The 22,586-nt window shown below is 40.5% G+C and overlaps 1 protein-coding gene across 3 annotated transcripts in view; it reads right to left on the reverse strand.

The window, feature by feature from the left end:
* The window catches only part of LOC126184857 (protein arginine methyltransferase NDUFAF7, mitochondrial), a 60,644-nt gene extending 45,948 nt beyond the window's left edge, over positions 1 to 14,696 (reverse strand). Inside the window, exons 1-2 of one of the 3 annotated variants that reach the window (XM_049927469.1) lie at positions 14,482 to 14,695; positions 14,200 to 14,409 (exon numbers count right to left, since the gene is read on the reverse strand). In XM_049927469.1, coding sequence (XP_049783426.1) covers positions 14,200 to 14,409; positions 14,482 to 14,535 — 264 coding nt within the window. In that variant the 5' untranslated portion in view covers positions 14,536 to 14,695. Of the gene's footprint in view, positions 1 to 14,199; positions 14,410 to 14,481 lie in introns of all 3 variants that reach the window. The other 2 variants (XM_049927468.1, XM_049927470.1) reach the window with 2 other exon arrangements.
* Positions 14,697 to 22,586: the final 7,890 nt, after the last annotated feature.

Raw genomic sequence — 22,586 nt, forward strand, 5'->3', positions numbered from 1 at the left:
CCCATTCCTGTGGCCCTTCGTGATCGGCTAAAATGGGAGTTGGATCGTCTCACTACTTCAGGGGTCTCGCTTCCTGTCACTTCCAGTGAGTGGTCCTCTCCTGTCGTCGTTGCTAAGCCAAATGGTGATATTCATCTCTATGGCGATTTCAAAGCCACTGTAAATGCTCCATGCCTCATCGACACTTACACTATGCCCCGTCCTGAAGAACTGTTCACTAAACTTGCTGGGGGCCACTATTTTTCTAAAATTGACCTGTCAGAAGCTTATCATCAACTTCCTCTCGACGCTGCTTCCCGGGAGTTTCTGGTCCTTAACACGCCTTTCGGCCTCTATCAATACCAACGCTTGCCATTCGGGGTTGCTAGCGCCCCTGCTCTCTTTCAGCGATTCTTGGAACAATTATTGCTCCTTGTCCCTGGGAGTATCAATTACATGGACGACATTGTTGTCACTGGCTCCACCACTGTAGAACATCTTCAAAATCTCTGCACACTTTTTCATGTCTTAAAGACTGCCGGTCTTAAGTGTAATCTTCAGAAATCGCATTTTTTTCAGGCTTCTATCACGTACTTGGGGTTTCAACTCTCTCGGGATGGTATTCGTCTGCTTCAGCAAACTGTCGCTGTGATCGATGCCCTTCCTCGCCCTACATCTGTTAAGGAACTGCAGGCCTTCTTGGGGAAAATAGCATACTATCACAAGTTTTTACCATCTGCGGCTTCGGTGGCTCAGCCGTTGCATCGCCTGTTGCATAAAAACGTGCCTTTTCCAGAAATTGAAGGCTATGGTGAAACAGGCCGCGTGCCTGGCTACTTATCAACCTGGCCACCATCTTGTTCTTGCCATAGACGTCTCTCAATACGGGGTCGGTGCAGTCCTTGCGCACCGTTTTTCAGACGGTTCAGAACAACCCATTGCTTATGCCTCCAAAACGCTCACGGATGCCCAACAAAAGTATTCTCAGATTGAAAAAGAAGCTTTGGCCATTATTTATGCTCTTCATAAGTTTGGTGTTTTTTCTCTATGGCTCAAAATTTCATCTTGTTACGGATCACAAACCACTTGTTTCCTTGTTTCATCCATCGTCACTTCCCGACAAGGCTGCACACCGCCTCCAGCGTTGGGCTCTTTACTTATCTCGTTTCAATTATGAGATTCATTTCCGGCCAACGGCTCAACATGCAAATGCTGATGCTCTGTCTCGCCTTCCCATGGGTCCTGATCTGGCATTCGATAGGGACGAACTTTTGTGTTTCCACCTGGATGTTGTTGAGCAGCGGGTTGTGGACAGGTTCCCCATCACTGGGGACAGGCTGGCGGCTGCTACGGGTTCTGACCCTACCCTCTCCCGGGTTTTATGCTGTATTCAGAAGGGTTGGCCAGATCGCCCGTCCACTAACACTTCTAATCCGTTGCGGAACTAGTACGCTTTGCGCTACCGCGTCATGGCTAGGGATGGAGTTATCCCCCTTTCCACTGACAATGCTTCGCCGCGTGTTGTGGTACCTGTGTCTTTGCATGCTTCGGTCTTGCACCTCCTTCACCAAGGGCACTGGGGTGTGTCTCGCACAAAATCTCTGGCATGCCGTCATGTGTACTGGCTTGGCATCAACTCTGAAATAGCACACATGGTCGCTGCCTGCGGCCCTTGTTCGTCAAAGGCCACTGCCCCGAGGTCATCTTTGTCACCGTGGCCTTCGCCTGAGAAGCCCTGGGAGCACATTCATGCTGACTTTGCGGGACCCTTTCTAGGTACTTATTGGCTCCTAGTAACTGACGCCTCCTCCAACTTTCCTTTCATTGTCCGTTGCACGTCGCCTACCACCGCGGCAACCACCAGTGCTCTCGCCCGCATTTTTTCTTTGGAAGGCCTCCCCTCTACTCTTGTTACTGATAATGGTCCGCAATTTGCCTCTTCCGAATTTGCGGATTTTTGTGCTCGTCACGGCGTTATGCATGTCACGGCCCCGCCATTCCATCGACAATCAAACAGTGAGGCTGAACATTCAAGGCTCAGATGCGGAAACTTCTGACTTCTTCTGCTGCTGATGATGCGCTTCTCCAGTTTCTGGCGTCTTACCGTTTCACCCCCATGGGCGACGTCAGCCCGGCTGAGCTCTTACATGGCCAACAGCCCCGCACGCTACTTCATCTTCTGCGGCCTTCCACCTCACGGCCGCGGATGCCTTCACTTGGCCGGTTCACCGCCAACGACCTCGTCTGGGTATGGGGATATGGCAGGCGGCCAAAATGGAGCCCGGGCCACAGTTTACGACACCGTGGCAGATGCCTGTATGAAATCCAGACAGACACGGGTGTTGCAGTGCGTCATTCGGACCAGCTTCGGCCTCGGGTGCCAGCAACGCCTGTTCCGAATGCCGCCACACCACCTTTGGCTCTACCTGATGCTCGGGATCTTGGCATCTCTCAATACTCACAACGCAGCCCTCTCACCGTCATCGCGATGCCAGCACAAGAACGGACGCCACCAGGAGACGTGCCCATGCAGGAACCGGATGACCATCCCCTGTCAGGGCAAATCTACTCGCCTCCTCCTCCAACGGACGCCGACACATCGCCCATGTCTCCTGTCATATCAACTGGACTTGCCACAACGGGCAGATGGGTGCATGGGGCCCCAGCAGATTCCACCCCTACGTCTCCTGTCATCTCGACCCGTTATCATCGGGGACACTTCCGTCCGTACGGGAAGCCTCCTCCTCGAGACTTTACGGAGAGTCAAACAACGCCTATGGACGTTAGCCATCTCCAGGACACCTCCATCGGGACCAGTACAACAATTTCAAAGGGGGGAAAAGTGTTGTGACTCACCGATCATCCAAAGCGCCGCCACGCAATTACGCGCATCCTCTACGTGTGGCGCTGTCTGCCAGCAATGCAGCAGCTGTGCCACCTAAGCAGCCAGCCGAGCAGCGGCTGCTAGACTGGGACTCAGTGCTCATTCGAATGCTAATGTGTACACATGTCTTGCTTATCAACTTACTCTGTGACTTATATGTGTAGTGTCGTTCTGAAATATGTGTTAAACTTGACGTTATAACATAAATAAATGAAATTCCCAACTTATTAGTAAGGGATGAATAAATTACTGATAACTGACAAAAAAGGAATTTTTCATTCAATCACAGCACCAGTTGCATAGCAATCCATAAAAAATGTGTACTATGCCCAAGCAGAATCACTACTAAGATATGATTTAATTTGCTGGGGAAATTCACCACCCAGCAAAAGCTGTTTTATTGCACAAAAAAGAATTATAAGAGCCATGGAAGGTTTAGCACCTCGATCTTCATGCAAACCCTCATTTAAAAAGCTTCATATTCTTCCATTACCATGCCCATATATCCTAGAAACAATAATGTTTATAAGGAGAATCGTAGATGAAAATAGCAGGATTGCTCCAAAAAAAACAAAATATCCATTCATACAACACAAGGAATAATCAAGATTTACATATGCAGTTTTCACATACAACACTAAAACAAAAAGGACCCTTGCAAGCAGGAAAAAAACTGTATAACAAACTACCTATAGAAATTAAGGCAATAACTGGCATGCATAAATTCAAAACTGCAGTGAGTGACTACTTGCTACAGAATTGCTACTATAGTGTTGATGAATTTTTAACTACAATGTAAATATGTGAAAAATTTAAATATTTTATACAATTAAGGCCAAAATAAGAAATGTGTACATGTAGATTTATCTGTGTATTATATGTGGTCTATTACATATATGTGTGTGTCTGTATAATCGAGGCCAAAAGTATGAAATGTGTGCATGTAAAATTTATTTGTGAAATGTTATTCCCATATGTTAGTTATATTGCTATATACTGAAAACCACAACAGTTTTTTCTGTTAAACTTTATTGAAAATTATTTGACTTGTCCTATATCATTATGTACCCCTGTACAGTGTATGATTCACAGGACCAATAAATATGCAATACAATAAAAATATAACTAAGAGTTGCAGATTAACTAACAGATAAGGGAAGAATGACTCACTCATTTGAAAACTTAATATATTCTTCTTGTCAATTCTGATATATCAGACAACATACAAAACTTTCAAATCCATTCCACACTAATATCTCCATTGCCTAAAAAACAATACACAAATTTTCAACTGAACTAAGGATTGTCCAAGTCACAATACAAACCATAGGTGTTTAAATTTGTACACTACGGAAATCTCTAGAGGGAGTGCTAATGTGGCAAAATTCTAAATCTTGTTAATGTCACTTCTTGGATCCATCACTTGGTACAACAGTTACAGGGAGCATCCAATGTGGACACAAAAATTATTTTTTAAAGACAAAAGTTTAAGGAATAAAACTATATCACCACATTTAACTTTACTTTTTATTTTACTTGAAAAAAAAATCATGACAATCACCTATTCTTCATGCGCTCAAGTATTACACACTACCTGAACTTTTCAACAATATTTATACTGGAAGGAGGTATATGTTGTACATTGTTACCAAGGTAGATGATTGAATCCTAACAGCTACAACATTGAGTGTGGTGTCCACTAACACCTGTTTGCTAAAAAAGGGTGACTGTACCAAACACCTCTTGAAACTCTCAGCAAATTAGTTTGGTTGTTACGAAAGTACGTAGGTGATCTTCCAATAACCATGATTCCTACAGTGCAACACACCGTGCAAGCACTTCACTGTCAGGGGGCTATAGTCAAAATAGTACATAATGACCCCACCATGTCAAGGTTGACTTCTTCGCAGAAGTAGATGTCCCCAGTACAGTTCCACTGCATTATTGTTAAAAGAGGGAGTGATTGAGCAGCAAAGCTGAATGGCAGCTTGTTTAAGTCACTGTTCCTTCCACAGCTTCCTGTACGTCAGGTGTAATATCCATATTTACAGGCAGTTCTGCTGTAGGCGAAGATTCAAGATCATGTGGTACCATCCCAGATTTTTAGTTTAAATTTGTTCATTATCTTCCCTTTGCCTTTACAAGTTTTTAATTTCTGGGGGGGTTTGTTGAGTCAGACATGTGGGAAAGAGGATGAGCTGACCACTCTATGACCCAATGCTCTTATGGCTTTCTTCCATTGATCGTTATTTGTGTATAGGTCAGTTAAAATACTGGAGGAAGGCCTTCTGCTGCGTCAACAGGGGGGGGGGGGGGGGGGGGTATCTACTGATGCAGTATGAGTGGTGTTCGAAGGAGGTGATAACTTTCCCCTCAAATGATTTACTGATTCAGGAAGGAGGAAGTTTTGTAAGCTTTAAAATGATGGGTGATCAAATGTCTAATATTTCTGTATTTTGTTTTTAAAATTACAGTAAACTTTCAAGTGAGTAGGGTGATAGTCTGGACAATTTGTGCCCAGTGGAGGGTGTTCACAAGGTTGATCATCATAAGGAGTTCTGTCAGAATTACCTAATGAAACCATCAGAAGCATCTCATGGGTGGTGGGTAGTACAACGTAATGTCTTGGTACAAACTTGAAGTACTTGAGATTGTGTTTTAGTGACTCTCCAATTAATAAGGATCAATTTGGCTTTTTTCTACCAGGGTGGCTACTTCACCAAACTTATCTTTGACATTCTCTATTTAAAAAGAGGAAGAAGAAGAATAGGTTCCATTGTTGATTCTGATCACCACTTCTTTTAGTACAAACTAAATATTAGATAAATTGTTTGATTCCTTGTTTCTTAGTGTGCCCCTCATCCCATCATAGAAGGGAAGGCAGAGGAGTTATAAGTTTTCACATCAAATTTTCTTCTTCCAATCACTGAGACAGCTGGTTTTACATGGCCATTGTTTGATGCAAGTTTTAATTCTTTTTATTTGTGAGGTGACTGCCATGATGACACCTACTCTGCTAGAGGGCTCTCACCTCAGGTGCCACCCAGCCACAGCAATGTTCACCTGATTCGAAGGTTACTGTTCAGAGTCCCTGTGCCCCTAAAGAACAGGCATTGATTCTTTGGCTTAAATGGGGAGGTAACAGCTCAAGCATCAATCGTGCACGCACTTGATTGTCAGGGGGCTACAGTCAGCAGGTTACATGATGACTTCATCACATAAGATTGGCTACTGTGTCACTTCTTAGCAGGAGAGGTTGTTCCTATACTGAAAAAGCATAGGTGATCGTCATACACCATGAACAGGGTGCCATCTAAGGTCACCTTCCCTACTGCAGCACTGTCAGAATTTTGAAATAGAAAAAAAAGTGAGTCAAATCTGAAAATGGGGACCAAACTAATTTGCAGAAAGGGTGATAGAAGAAAACAAAGAGCAAACCTATTCACTACCTAAGAATCAGTCAGCTCAGTGTGAAGACTTAACACTGGAGTCAGTAAAATCTGAGAATAGAAATTCAGGGAATGAAGAGATAGGGGATAGGAGTCGAGAAAGGAAATGACAGGACATAAAATTAAGAGAAAAATGGTGCAACAGCTCACAGTCCCAAGCTCATAACACATGTACCCACAAAAAAGTTGTGGGTACCCTGGAGAGGTCATGACAGAAATTTGCAGACATGCACAGTGCAGCACAATTTGGTGCCTGGAAAGCTGAAGAAATGTACAGAGAAAAGCTTTGAAACAAATTTCATCCTAGCTGGAAGAAATTTATTGCTGTGAATATAAACTTGTGGGAAACTGGTCCATTAAAACCACAGACATCTGGCTGGCATCATCAGGAAAGAATTGTTTCCATATTAGAATTTAAGGAGATGGTGATGTACCATTTGGGACCAGATTAAACGATAAACACTTGTAACTTGCCTGTGACATGTATCCTTTGATTAATACGAGGTGGAAAGTACAGATGGAGCAGGTATTACACCTCTGCCATAATCAATGTGTGCATGAAATGCGACCACATGATTGTACAGAGTTCATTTCTGACATTGGATTAAGTTGTAAGGCATGAAATGAGACTGGCCATCACTTTCAACAATTACTGTGAGCTTAAAGTTATTTCTATAAGGTGCAAGCTGTTTATGTCAATAAAATACTAAATATTCATTTCAGCTGCTAGTAACTTATCTCAAATGCTCAGATTCTCTGTCATCCATATAACTTTGACCCTAAAGGTTTGGGATATCCTGTATGTTTGCTGCACAATCTGTAATAGCTGGTGCACAGTAGGCACAAGTTAAAAGATCACAATATATTGCAGAACACTTTTAAAACAATGGTGAGATGTGGCAGAGTGTTTAATTAAGTAGGCGCATTGCATGTGCAAATGCAAGATATGGATATATTGATACGCATAATATTCCCCAATCTGTTTCGAGCATATCCAAAATGGTGACCAAAACATCAATCATAACATCTGCAAAAACACAATAACTATGCGAACCAATACACTGACTAAACCCAATTGAATTAGTGGAACAACTGTGGGAGAAATGGGTTTTTGGACGGGGACAAACTAAAAATTCCATAATAAAAAACAACAACACTGTTGAAGATGTAACTTCCTGCAAAAAACAAAACACCTGAAACGGTCAAAAAATTAAAAAAAATCACCATAAGATCACAGTATCTCCAGATAACCTAAATGGCTAAACCCTATTGCAAAAGTGCACTTATGATGTTGGCAGCTTTTCTGTTGCATGGTGCAACTGGTAAAGGTATGTGCAATGAATGATGAGTTGGATAGGACAAGATGATGGAACCCATGAGAAAATCGTTTTTTATATATGTCGTAGTTGGATCAATGTTTTTTAATTAAAAATCATGGGAGAAGGTAGGTGGCTCAATGTTTATAACTAATAAAGTCGCATGTTCAGTATATTAATAAACACTGATCCACCTAACTTGTTTCATGATTTAATTAGAAACAATGATCCACTCACTCAGTAGTTCAGCAAGCACCTAAGAGTACAGTTTAAATTTTACGACATATTCTGTTTAATATGACAACATTCTGCACAATATATTTCATTATGCCACCACTCCACATCATGACGACTAGCACATTAAAACAAGCACATTGCCACCACATAATTAAACTATTAGGGGACAGCACCTCTTTATGCACCACTCCCTATACAACAACATTTCATTTCCACTCCAAAACAAACACACTACGGTCAATGATATCACACAACACATCACAGTGCAGCAGAACTACGTCACTGGTCGAAGCAGACAGGTGGTATCCTACAACCAAGTATACCCAATACGTTTTATGGTCTACACAAAATTCCAGGGTGCTCAAGATATTTATGTGAATTAATTATAGGAGGAGGATTGAGGTTTAATGTTATTGGAGATGGGTCTTGAGCCTTTTACCTAGGTTTATGTGAGAAACTCTGGATTCATCTTCAAATCATTCGTTTGTCTAATTTCTTACTTTTATATTTATCTATTGCAACAGCCTTGGAAATGTTTTTATCTTTGTAAGACAAAAGATTAGGAGTAAAAGTACCGTCATTAATGAGTTCATTAGCAATGCAGCACGAGATCAGACTGAGGAAGGAAAATTGGCCATGCCCTTTCAAAGAAATCATCCCGAAATTCACTTTAAGTGAATTTAGGTAATCATGGAAACCTATTGTTCAGTGTCCACAATGGAATTTGAACCACCATCCTCCCAAATGTGACTGGTGTCTTACCACCACACCATCTCACTCAGTATCTTTGTGCCATAAAGAAAACTATCACTCCTGTTGGAAGATGGTTGGTACAGCCCATGAGACAGGTCAACACTAGCCCTACACAGCTGACAGTGAATGGTCAGAGTGAACTGTACGCTCACAGTGTAGAAGTAGAAAGTACATCATTATTGTCAAAAGAAAGGGTAAATGAAATGACATCATGAATGTAGGAAGTCACTTTTCCTTCTCCCACTGAATGAACACTTGAAACTGTTTGGACATTCACCAACTTCCTGATACAATAAAACAAGGTGTAAGGACAGAATGGTAAGCTTCTACATCTGCAAATATAGGTATGAGTGCAGTCCACATCACTAAATGATACCATTCAGTTCTCCATTGTACTGATTCTCAAGACTAACAGAAACATGTGCTGATGTATTGCTTTTGCACTCCACTTTCTTCTCATTAGAGGCACGTAAAATTGATAAAATTGATTACAAAATGTATGCCACAATATAAAGATGAGCTTAGTCCTAAAGCAGGTTACAGATAGACAAGATGAACATTTGGTGAAATTTTGATAGGTTGTATTCTGTTTTCTTGTTGTTATACATCTATACAATCAAGAGTTCTCAAGCCATAACAGATATATTATTGTTAGCAATCATGTGTTGAGATATGTCGACTGGAGGGAGGTGGAACCAAACTTCTATGTTCAATCAGGTAGTCCAAAATCTGTGCATAAAGTCTTGACTAGTGTCAAAATCATTGTTCTGAACCCTTAAACAAACCCTTTTTAACTGTTGCTTATCAAATAGATTGCAGTGGTTTCTTATGTGAAGCGACAAGTGTATTAAAACATAACTTCTCCATGTACTTAAATAAGATAGGTGTTATCCCCATCACCATTAAAGAAATCAGAAAATTTGTGGGTACTTTGCAGAGCAAAAATGCTGCAAGTATAGCTAGTATCTCCAGTAAGCTACTGAAAGTCTATTTTAATGAGATAAGCAGGGTGTTGGCTCACACATGCAACACATCCCTACACCACGGAGTGTATCCACAGGTGTTGGTTCACATTTGCAACATATCCCTATACCAAGGAGTGTATCCACAGAGAATGAAATATGATGTAGTCAGATCAGAGAGATGAAATGAGTATCACTAACTATTGTCCTATCTCTCTCGAAGCCCACACCTACTACAGTAGTACAAGTTTATATGCCAACTAGCTCTGCAGATGACGAAGAAATTGAAGAAATGTATGATGAAATAAAAGAAATTATTCAGATAGTGAAGGGAGACGAAAATTTAATAGTCATGGGTGACTGGAATTCGAGTGTAGGAAAAGGGAGAGAAGGAAACGTAGTAGGTGAATATTGATTGGGGCTATGAAATGAAAGAGGAAGCCGCCTGGTAGAATTTTGCACAGAGCACAACTTAATCATAGCTAACACTTGGTTTAAGAATCATGATAGAAGGTTGTATACATGGAAGAACCCTGGAGATACTAAAAGGTATCAGATAGATTATATAATGGTAAGACAGAGATTTAGGAACCAGGTTTTAAATTGTAAGACATTTCCAGGGGCAGATGTGGACTCTGACCACAATTTATTGGTTATGACCTGTAGATTAAAACTGAAGAAACTGCAAAAAGGTGGGAATTTAAGGAGATGGGACCTGGATAAACTGAAAGAACCAGAGGTTGTACAGAGTTTCAGGGATAGCATAAGGGAACAATTGACAGGAATGGGGGAAAGAAATACAGTAGAAGAAGAATGGGTAGCTTTGAGGGATGACGTAGTGAAGGCAGCAGAGGATCAAGTAGGTAAAAAGAAGAGGGCTAGTAGAAATCCTTGGGTAACAGAAGAAATATTGAATTTAATTGATGAAAGGAGAGAATATAAAAATGCAGTAAGTGAAGCAGGCAAAAAGGAATACAAACGTCTCAAAAATGAGATCGACAGGAAGTGCAAAATGGCTAAGCAGGCATGGCTAGAGGACAAATGTAAGGATGTGGAGGCTTATCTCACTAGGGGTAAGATAGATACTGCTTACAGGAAAATTAAAGAGACCTTTGGAGATAAGAGAACCACTTGTATGAACATCAAGAGCTCAGATGGAAACCCAGTTCTAAGCAAAGAAGGGAAAGCAGAAAGGTGGAAGGATTATATAGAGGGTCTATACAAGGGCGATGCACTTGAGGACAATATTATGGAAATGGAAGAGGATGTAGATGAAGATGAAATGGGAGATACGATACTGCGTGAAGAGTTTGACAGAGCACTGAAAGACCTGAGTCGAAACAAGGCCCACGGAGTAGACAACATTCCATTGGAACTACTGACGGCCTTGGGAGAGCCAGTCCTGACAAAACACTACCATCTGGTGAGAAATATGTATGAGACAGGCGATATACCCTCAGACTTCAAGAAGAATATAATAATTCCAATCCCAAAGAAAGCAGGTGTTGACAGATGTGAAAATTACCGAACAATCAGTTTAATAAGCCACAGCTGCAAAATACTAACACGAATTCTTTACAGACGAATGGAAAAACTAGTAGAAGCCGACCTCGGGGAAGATCAGTTTGGATTCCGTAGAAATACTGGAACACGTGAGGCAATACTGACCTTACGACTTATCTTAGAAGAAAGATTAAGGAAAGGCAAACCTACGTGCCTAGCATTTGTAGACTTAGAGAAAGCTTTTGACAATGTTGACTGGAATACTCTCTTTCATATTCTGAAGGTGGCAGGAGTAAAATACAGGGAGCGAAAGGCTATTTACAATTTGTATAGAAACCAGATGGCAGTTATAAGAGTCGAGGGGCATGAAAGAGAAGCAGTGGTTGGGAAGGGAGTAAGACAGGGTTGTAGCCTCTCCCCGATGCTATTCAATCTGTATATTGAGCAAGCAGTAAAGGAAACAAAAGAAAAATTCGTAGTAGGTATTAAAATCCATGGAGAAGAAATAAAAACGTTGAGGTTCGCCGATGACATTGTAATTCTGTCAGAGACAGCAAAGGACTTGGAAGAGCAGTTGAACGGAATGGATAGTGTCTTGAAGGGAGGATATAAGATGAACATCAACAAAAGCAAAACGAGGATAATGGAATGTAGTCGAATTAAGTCGGGTGATGTTGAGGGTATTAGATTAGGAAATGAGACACTTAAAGTAGTAAAGGAGTTTTGCTATTTGGGGAGCAAAATAACTGATGATGGTCGAAGTAGAGAGGATATAAAATGTAGACTGGCAATGGCAAGGAAAGCGTTTCTGAAGAAGAGAAATTTGTTAACATCGAGTATAGATTTAAGTGTCAGGAAGTCATTTCTGAAAGTATTTGTATGGAGTGTAGCCATGTATGGAAGTGAAACATGGACGGTAAATAGTTTGGACAAGAAGAGAATAGAAGCTTTCGAAATGTGGTGCTACAGAAGAATGCTGAAGATTAGATGGGTAGATCACATAACTAGTGAGGAAGTATTGAATAGGATTGGGGAGAAGAGAAGTTTGTGGCACAACTTGACCAGAAGAAGGGATCGGTTGGTAGGACATGTTCTGAGGCATCAAGGGATCACCAATTTAGTATTGGAGGGCAGCGTGGAGGGTAAAAATCGTAGGGGGAGACCAAGAGATGAATACACTAAGCAGATTCAGAAAGATGTAGGTTGCAGTAGGTACTGGGAGATGAAGAAGCTTGCACAGGATAGAGTAGCATGGAGAGCCGCATCAAACCAGTCTCAGGACTGAAGACCACAACAACAACAACATCTCTCTCTTGAGAGCATTTTTTAACATTCTGGAAAAACTATCATACAAAAGGATTTTGTTGTATCATGTGAAACTACACATTGAAAGCAGAATGAAAATTTGGTTTTCCAAATGGAGTCTCTACACAAGAAGTCATTTACTCATTCACAAATTATGTCTTGGAGAAACTAGACTGTAAAAAGCTGCTAACTGGCATCTTCTGTGATCTGTCCAAGGCAGTCCACAGCATATGTATCAAGATATACTCACAGAGAAGAACCACCATTATGGAATCTAGGTATCAGTACACAACTTGCTAAAATTATACCTCACAGACAGAAAGCAGAAGACAGTTCTAGATGTCTCAGAGAGTACTCCTAAAGATTTAGTGGACTCTGGTTGTGACATAATATGTCACAGAGACCCTCTAGAACATATTCAATGGCCTTTGCTGTTTCTTACACATATCAATGACTTACCTTCAACAATAAGCAAAAAATAGAACAGTGCAGTGTTTGCTGATGATACAAGCAGTGTGGTAGATAGTGTGTCTACTAGTGACAAATACATCACCGACATGCTGAAAGAAATTATGTTGTGATTCACTGTTAACTCTTTCTTGATAAACTTAAATAAACCTAGTTTCACTCAGTTCCACACAAACTGTAAGAATCCAGAGAAAATCTGTATAATGCATAACAAACAACTATAAAGCAAGTGTACTCCTCTGAATTTTTAGGTGTTCACATACACAGCAAGTTGAATCAGGATCAAATTCTCCAGAAACTGGAGATTAGAGTATCATCAGTAACATTTGCCTTGTGAATTATATTCTGTCTTACTTGCATCATTGTCTCAATATCAGCACACTCCAGTTATTTCCATGCTTTAATGGTATAATCTTCAGGGCCAATATGTCAATTTGAGAGCAAATTTTCATAGCACAAAAATGAGCTGAGAGACTCGTGTCATGTACATCAAAGCACATATTGCCACAGCCTTTTCAAAAAGCTTGACATTATGACTACAACAACACAGTATGTACATTCATTAATGAGTTTTGTGGTTGACAACACTGTTCACTGTTAAAGAAACAGTTTATACCAGGGTCATAACACTAGACAAAAGGGGTTATCTCCACCATGACCTAAATCATCTGTCACCACCACATTCATTGGTTCTGCCAACCCATAACCAAATTATCACCTACCAAACTAACCTACACCTCAAGTTATACAGCAGGTCAGTCTGTCACCACAAAAGTATCTGTCCAAGTGTCTTATGGCAAAAGTATCTGAACCTAAATGTTTCAACATGTCTACTACGGGGTTTCTCCTCTTCAGTTTTCCATAAAGAAGCACACACATGGACCTAGACCCTCCACCCGGTTTATTACTTTTTGAAGACACGCTACATTAATAAAGGGTCGATTAATTTTGACAGTATGCAACTAAATGACGTGAATTTTTTTCCAAATTAAAAGCCAGTACGTTTGTGCAAAATCTATTAACAACTTTAACAATAACACCGTTTATTATTTTCCCTGTTGGCGCATCTTTGTTTTGCTAGGCAATACTGATTGTATCATACGAAAAAAAGACTAATTTGTCCACTTGACATAAATAAAATTCTACACCATGAAAAGCGAATTAAGAAGCAATAGTTGGTATCAAATGTTATTTTAATACAGCTGGTAATTTTTTAAAGTATAAAACAAATTTTAGGTCCGTTTAGTTGTGTGAAAATTGACATGTAACCCTTACCACTACAATAAAACAACGGTATGGGACTGGATGCGCAGAACTAAGAGAATATTCAAATTTATGCATACCTCACCAAACATTTGACTAAGTTCAGGAGAGGTAATGAAGTCGCCCTTTTCCGTAATCGGATCACGATGCATATAATACCCATACTTTGGGTTCGTCAAGCACTCTCTCATGTACTCTGCAACGGTCAAAGGTCCACCCGCTTTAATTCTGTCCTTCAAATAGAGAAACATTCCATTCTTCTCGTGTTGTTCATTATTTTGGCAGAACCTCTGTAATTAATGTGCATTAATAAATTTTCTATCAAGATTGAACATTATTAAAGCCCAATATATGTATTTTACCTTCTGAGTTACAGTTGTAAGACGTGACAGCGTGTTCTTAAGTTTGGTAAACATTTCTTCATTGAAGCTGGAAAGAGACAACTCTATGTCACTTTGTTTAAAAGCAAAAAGAGTATATCGTCTCCGAGTAGTATAATTTCAAATCAAACGCCCACGCCACTGTTTACAAACAATTAGTAAATAAAGTGTACATCTTTGACATTCAAAGTTAACTGAAACAGAAATCAGTTGATATCGATATACTGAAATTAAAGCGAAAGCTGTCAAAAATTCATGTCGGTATTCTATGGACACCTGGATCCCATTTTCAAACGAATGGTCTTCCTTCTGTAGTCGTAATACCGGGCATGCACTTCGAGTAGGAAACTTCCCTAATGAACAAAGGATTAGAAACATGCCGAATGCAAGCAACACTGCACCACAAAAAGTGTATCCTCACTACATGTTGTCTTTTAACTCTATTGAAAATCCACACCAGAAGAAAGACCAGGCTAGTGGAAGATCTACTGTGGCTTTGGAGAATAACGAAATTGGCGCTCGAATGATAAGTAGGTGAGAAAAATTGTAGGAGCAGTGCAGATGTTGCATTAGCAGTTAGGTTTGTTAGCTAATCATTTGAATGTCCCATAGACATCATCCTAAATATCTTTTTATAATGACTAATGTATTTGCTGTTTGATCAAAAATAATATTTTTTTCTACATTCGTAAACATGGCTGCAACTTCAGCAGCTATGTGACAGTAAACTTGGAGAGGTTGAAACATTCAGCCAACATGGTGCAAATAAAGGTTTATTTGAATACTTGACCTATGTTTCGATAATTTTAAAATTGTCTTCTTCAGAAAGTATAATGGACTTTTTTACATCAGATGCTGATTAAGTACATTTAATAAAGCCAAATATATCCTGTCATATTCAGTGTCCATCTAAAGAACACAAATAATCACAAGCCATGACATAGTCTTACTACGCTTGGTATTTGATCTGCACACCTATAGTATTATAGTGCTGTAATGGTAAGTAATGGCTTGTGATTACTTCTGTTCTTAAGATGAATGTTGATACGACAAGAGCCGTCTGGCTTTATTCAATGCACTTTATCAGAAGCTGATGTAACAAGGTGCATTATATCATCTGAAGAAAACAATTTTAAAATTGTCGAATCCTAGGTCAAGGCTTCCAATAAAACTTTGTTCAAACTGGTTGGCTGATTTCTTCAACCTCTCTAGTTTTCTTTAGTTAGTGTGTGGCTAGAGATGATGATCTTTACAAGTGTGAACTACTTTTAAATTTACATGAACCGTACACTAGACCCCAGTCCAGTCTCTAGAGATACATTCTGAGATAAATGCCACTGGATTTATGGCATTACTATCGATAAGACAGCGGGAAAGATGTACTATGTAATGATTTTCATGTACAATATTAGTTACTGGTGTATCGAAATATAGCAACTATATCTTTTGTAACGTTCACAATAATACATCCATATGTAATTGTATCTTTATGACAGCTATATAAACCAGAACTTACAGCAAATGCAAGCAATTACTTCTCACAATGTAAGAAAATTTGCCAAGCAGTTTCACAACGTTCGATATTGGTCCAGCTGCATATAAACGACCTTCCGTTAAATACTGACGTTTATTCAGTATTATTTGCAGATTCCCCATCAGTGCTGCTTCACAATGATAGTGTATATAAAAATCCCAGATAGTGCACAAAATATTCAAGAGAACCTGTAATTCTGGTTTCACCAAAATGGACTGAAACTGAATGTGGCAAAGGCTCAGATGATGCAGATTTGAGCAAAATCACCTGAAATGGTTCGAACAAAAACGACTCATAATGATTGCGAAATGAAATGAAGTTTTTTTGGCCAAAATCAAGACAAAAATTTAAAATGGAAAACCTATGGAGATTTCGTCACAAATAAATTGAATAACCTAGCTTTTGTAATGTGTTTTATCGGGTACTATTCATGTGTAAGCAAAAGAAAAGTAGTACATCAAAGATATTTTGAATCAGTTATTAGATATAGCATAATCTTCTGGGGAAATTCAAACAGAAACATTAGACTTTTAATTCGTCAAAATAAAAAATCATCGCAAGTATGTGTATGGCTCATGTGACTTAACTGTTAATGAATGTTTCCTTTGATTACCAAGGCTACTGGAACAGCGTGTTGCCATTAAATTGCTTGGCTCTTGGTTGTCTACAGAAGCGACCACACACCATTGCTTCATGCAAGTGGCGAGATTGGACTGAGCAAAGATTGGGAATTTGTATGGGCGCTGATAACCACGCATTGAGCGCCCCACAAACCAAACATCATCATCATCATCATCACATACTATTGAACACTGTTCCACTCAAGTTCAAAGAATCTGCTTTTAACAACTGTGAATATTGAGATACTGGAAGTGAGTAACCAATAACACCAGGCAGCACACAAGAATTTTTTATGATATTCTATTTAATTAACAAAATATGGCAATAAATATCAGGACTCTATTGCACAGAGTGATCACATGAGTATCTAGTCCAGCATAAGACAGCATGAGAGTGAAGTTATCTTACATACGTAAATCCCACTCAGGTAGCCTGTGGTTCGTACATTGTCCCTTACCCTGTATGACCAGTCACTATATACCCACACACTCACTCTGTCTACAGACCCCATACTTTTTCTGCCCAAAACGTAAAAATGAAGATAAAAACTACATTATACAGTCTACAGCAAAAATATTGACACCCCACTGTGCAGCATCAATTGACAAAGTGGTACTTGAATTTATTGTTTGGCATCATTAAATTTCTCTTGTCGTAAGTAACGATACGTACAAGGAGACCATAGGGCAATAGGATTTTTGTAATTTTTATATTTGTGGTACGTGAATTTCAGAATTCAGATATCAGTCTCCTGAAGCAGTTAAATGCAACTCTCAAAAATTGTCAAGAAAATGGATTTTGAATTTTCCAAGTATCTAAAATTCACTGAAGCTAGAACGCATTTTCCACAGGCTACATGCTTCTGTGATACATTCGCTGTGCAGTGGCCAATGCGAATGTAGCGGCACTGTTTCTGTCAAGCTGAGTCCTTAGCAGCAGGTAGAAGGAAGTGTACATACCATATCTAGCGACAGCAGCACAGTGACTGAAGACATCAGTTTGTAAGTAATGTGCCTCAGCTCATCATTAAATCATACATCTGGAAGAATATACTGAAGTTCAGTATACTTTGATAGTACTAAGCCGAGAACTAGTGAGGTAGATGACTGGCATGTGATGTCTATTGGTCTTATGTCTGAAAATGTAACAGGATTACAATCTGATATCTTGCAAAATGCGATATACTGAGGTGACAAAACTCATGGGATAGCGATATGCACATACGTAGATGGTGGTAGTATCTCATACACAAGGTATAAAAGGGCAGTGCATTGGTAGAGCTGCTATTTGTACTCAGGTGATTCAGGTGACTAGGTGTCCAATGTAAACAGTTTGGTTGGACCAGAGGACCCAGTCCATTCCACGTAAGCACAGCCCATATCACTATGCAGCCACCACCAACTTGCACAGTGCCTTGCTGACAGCTTGGATCCATGCCTTCGTGGTGTCTCCGCCACACGATGGGAATTGAGAGACTTTGAATGGGAATGGTAGTTAGAGCTAGAAGCGTGGGACATTCCAGTTTGGAAATCGTTAGGGAGTTCAGTACTCTGAGATCCACAGTGTCAAGAGTGTGCTAAAAATGTCAAATTCCAGGCGTTACCTCTCAGCATGGAGAAAACAGTGGCTGACTTCCCTCACTCAGCGACTGAGAGCAGCGGATTTTGCATATAGTTGTCAGTGCTAACAGACGAGCAACATTGCATGAAATAAGTGTAGAAATCAACGTGAGATGTACGACAAACATATCTGTTAGGAGAGTGTGGTGAAATTTGGCGTTAATGGGCTATGGCAACAGACGAGCAACACAAGTGCCTTTGCTGGTGGTAAGAGCTGATGGTAGGGTTCGAGTGTGACGGAGACACCACGAAGGCATGGATCCAAGCTGTCAGCAAGGCACTGTGCAAGTTGGTGGTGGCTCCATACTGATATGGGCTGTGTTTACGTGGAATGGACTGGATCCTCTGGTCCAACCAAACTGTTTATTGACCGGAAATGGTTATGTTTGGCTACTTGGAGACAATTTGTGACCATTCATGGGCTACATGATCCCAAGCAATGGATGACAATGCGCCATGTCATTGGGCCACTGTTGTTCGTGATTGGGTGGATGAACATTCTGGACAATTTGGGCGAATGATTTGGTTGCCCAGATCGCCTGACATGAATCCTATTATACATTTATATGACATAATCGAGGGGTTAGTTCAAGCACAAACTCCTGCACCGGCAACACTTTCGCAATTATGGTTGGCTATAGAGGCAGCATGGCTCAATATTTCCTGCATGGAACTTCCAACGACTTGTTGATTCCATGCCGCATCGAGCTGCTGCACTACGCCGGGAAGTCCGACATGATATTAGGAGGTAGCTCGTGACTTCTGCCAGCTCAGTGTATCTTTTAAGCTGAGTTCGGAAATGGCATGACAAGTATCATGGGTGATACAAAAGGGGAGGAAGAACTTAAGAATTTGTTAGGAGAGGTGATTAAAGTGACTTTGCCAATTGCAGGATTGGATGTATACATTACTTGTGTTTAAAACTTAGCTTTTGAAATTCTGGATGAGCAGAAATAATTGACATTCACAAATGATGGTAAGTGTTTCATGTTTGACAAGAGCAGTGGACAAAAAATTCCCATTTTAACATGCCTGACGGTTTAGATCTGTATGAATTGATCTTACGAAACATGTCCCATCATATTGGAGTTGTTCGCAAAATGAATGTAAAAAATGAGAGGGCAGCAACCCACATCCGCATCCCCTAGCATTTGGCAATCTGCAGCATTTAACAGTGCCACGCATCACCAGGGAATGTTGCATACAATACACCACCTGAGTCAAAATAATAGAAGATGTTCTGGACGAGGCAACACCACAGAGTCTTTTCCAGCATTTTCTGGGACGCAAACGTATTATGTTTGGCAGTGTAAATGCATGTTGGATACAGTGTCGCACAGAGGGTGGCACTTGTGCACGCTGCAGAGTCTGGTTCGCCTTACATCATTGTGTCACCAAACAAGGACACTCTTGTGTTTGGTACTAGGTGGAGCAGACGGGACATGGAGTTCTTTTCTTGGGGGGGGGAAAGGACGATGCGGCGGGACGGGGTCGGTCGTCTGCGTTTTTGTTAACACTTTCGTTCATTCCACCTATCTCGATAGGTTTCTTGCCGATGTCCCTTCACTCTGTAGTAGCAGATACGTGCTAGGCAGCGTAAAGCAGCGTTGATGAAACCTACCAAACAGAGGTCGCATAACTCTAGTTGAAAGTCAGTTCCTGAAAGTTCATAATTAAAAAGTTGGGCGTTCGGGGTCTTCAGTCTACTTGCAGAAAATCGTTTAAAATTAGATTAACTCTGCTTTTTATTCATATTGAAACACATGAAATGGCTGCTATCAAGTCCGTATTTAATATGGTAAGACGTTATCATTCAAAGTTCACTGTCTGTGTAACAAATATTCACTCGAAAAGCAGCCAGAATTTTAGTAAGTCCGACCTGACTAATTTTCACGTTCTACTAGTCACAAACCCACAACTATTCGCGAGTTAAACATTCGGTCGTTTCAGTGATCTTCTTTGTAAGAGGTGCTCACCAAAATATTCTGTACAGAGCACGAAACACGCCACGCGGAGTTGTCACTACGACCAGAAAGTTCGCACGCTCATATCTCTCAAACTGTTTAACTTAGAAACACCAAACTTTCATTAAAATGTTCGTAACTCCAGTCGCTTCAGTCACGATATGTTCGAACCGAAATTAGCACACTATTTCCTCAACTTACACAGTATTTTTAAGGAGCGATCTGACATCGTGTTATCCGTAGACCGGCTAGCAAGCGACTCCTCTCGAGGTACTCTCCTATATGCCCATTCTCTTTTCGCGCGGGAACAGTTTAATTCTGATCGGCTGTTGATCTAAACGACCAATCAGAACGTTCCTTCCAGATCATTCTCGCGGCAAAGCTTGCCTTATCTAGCCACTAATTTGATAGTAATTAATGTCAGAAAAACTTAAAATTCTTGTATTTTGTTAAATCAAAGTAAACGAAGTGTGAAATATTCTTGAAATTGATAAATAAACTTATTCCGCCTCTAACTTCCATTCTGGCTACTTTTATACAAAAGCAAGCACACACTGACATACATCACCTGAATCGTAGTTGCAACATAATTTTCCCACTGTTCGTTTGGTCAAGATTTTACTTAAAATTAAATATTAAATTTTAACGTATGTCGCACATACACTCTCTCAATCATTCTCACGCACTCACATGGCAAAATATAATCAAATAGTAATTGTGACCGATTTTTGTGTTATGTAGTGCACAGTGACTAAAGTTTTAAAAAGAAAATTGGAAATAATTGATTTCTATGCACCGATAACTTTGGATTGTCCGCCCCGGGTAGCTGAGTGGTCAGTACGACAGACTGTCAATCCTCAGGACCTGTGTTCGATTCCCGGCTGGGTCTGACATTTTCTACGCTCAGGGACTGGGTGTTATGTTGTCCTAATCATCGTCATTTCATCCCCATAGACGTGCAAGTCGCCGAAGTGGCGTCAACTCGAAAGACTTGCACCCGGCGAACGGTCTACCCTACGGGAGGCCCTAGTCATACATCATTTACATTTTACTTTTGAATGGCTTCAAATGGTAATGAAAGTCAGTCTGTTGTTGTTCCTAACTCGGTTTTAACAAACAAGCGTAGGTTTTAGGAGTTTTAGGTAATTCTCTTTATCTCCAAAACTATAATAAATAAAAATCTGAAATTTTGACAGCAGCATTCTATTAACAGCAAAAGGCTGTGTACTAAATTTGGACAAAATGGGATAAAAACAATATGGATTATTTAAATACATAGAGGGTATGAATCTTCATATCGACTGAATGTTACGCTATGCAGTTCTCTCGGCAGGCAGCATCCGTCAGCTGTGCTGTGAGCAAAGCGATAAAAAACATAGCCATCCTGCAGCCACCATACAAGACAGCTGCGTGCCTTACTGCAATGAATGTCATCTCATAATAACTGGCTGTGTTACAACGACATGCAATGTGCGTGTGGGGTGGCAGTTGGAAATGCAGTCACTGCTCAATCTTTGTATGTTCATCAGTTTCTGAGTCACTGAGTACCAGATCCATGCATGTTTACCATCATCCACAGGTACCTAAGAGAGACAGGCATGCTTGAGGTGAGTTTTCCACTGAGAAGGCATCATAAGGGTGCATGTGCATTTAAGGGTTATGTGGAAACTTAGATGCATTCATTTTGTGATACAGGTGTGAAGGCCATATGGGTGCAGTTTTCAACACACAGCGTGTACACCAGAGTTTGAAGAGGAGGTGTTAACAAAGCTGCAAAACACACCCTCAACAAACGTGCAGAGTTTTGCTCGAGAAATGAGTGTAAGCCATTTCAAGGTGTGGTCCATGTGGTATGAAGATGATTTGAACCCTCACCACCTACTAAAAGTATATGTCCCAGAAAATATTCTATGTTGCGCTTATTTCTGTCAGTTGTTTTTGTGAAGTGTAGCATTCAATCTGAATTTCCACACTTTGTACTTTTGACAATGACGCATCTGTTGTAAGGGAAGGTGTGTTCCACAGCTACACTCAACATGTACGGGCATTGGAAATTCTGCATGCCACCTTTTTTGGTGTCTCCAAGAGTGCTTCAAGGACAACGTTTGGGCTGATAATCTGATTGGTCCATACATGCTCCCCCAAAACTGAACCCAAACAGGTATTGCAACATCTCCATCATGATGGTCCATCTGCACACTTTGCTCGAACGCTGTAAAATTATTTGGATAAGACCTTTGGTGAGAAATGGATAGAGTACAGTGGGCCAGTGTCATGGTTTGCACATTCCCCCAATTTCACACCTCCTTATTTCTTTCATCTGGGTCACCTGAACTCTGTTGTATACAT

The sequence above is a fragment of the Schistocerca cancellata genome, chromosome 4 (genome assembly GCF_023864275.1).
Source record: "Schistocerca cancellata isolate TAMUIC-IGC-003103 chromosome 4, iqSchCanc2.1, whole genome shotgun sequence".
Taxonomy (NCBI): domain Eukaryota; kingdom Metazoa; phylum Arthropoda; class Insecta; order Orthoptera; family Acrididae; genus Schistocerca; species Schistocerca cancellata.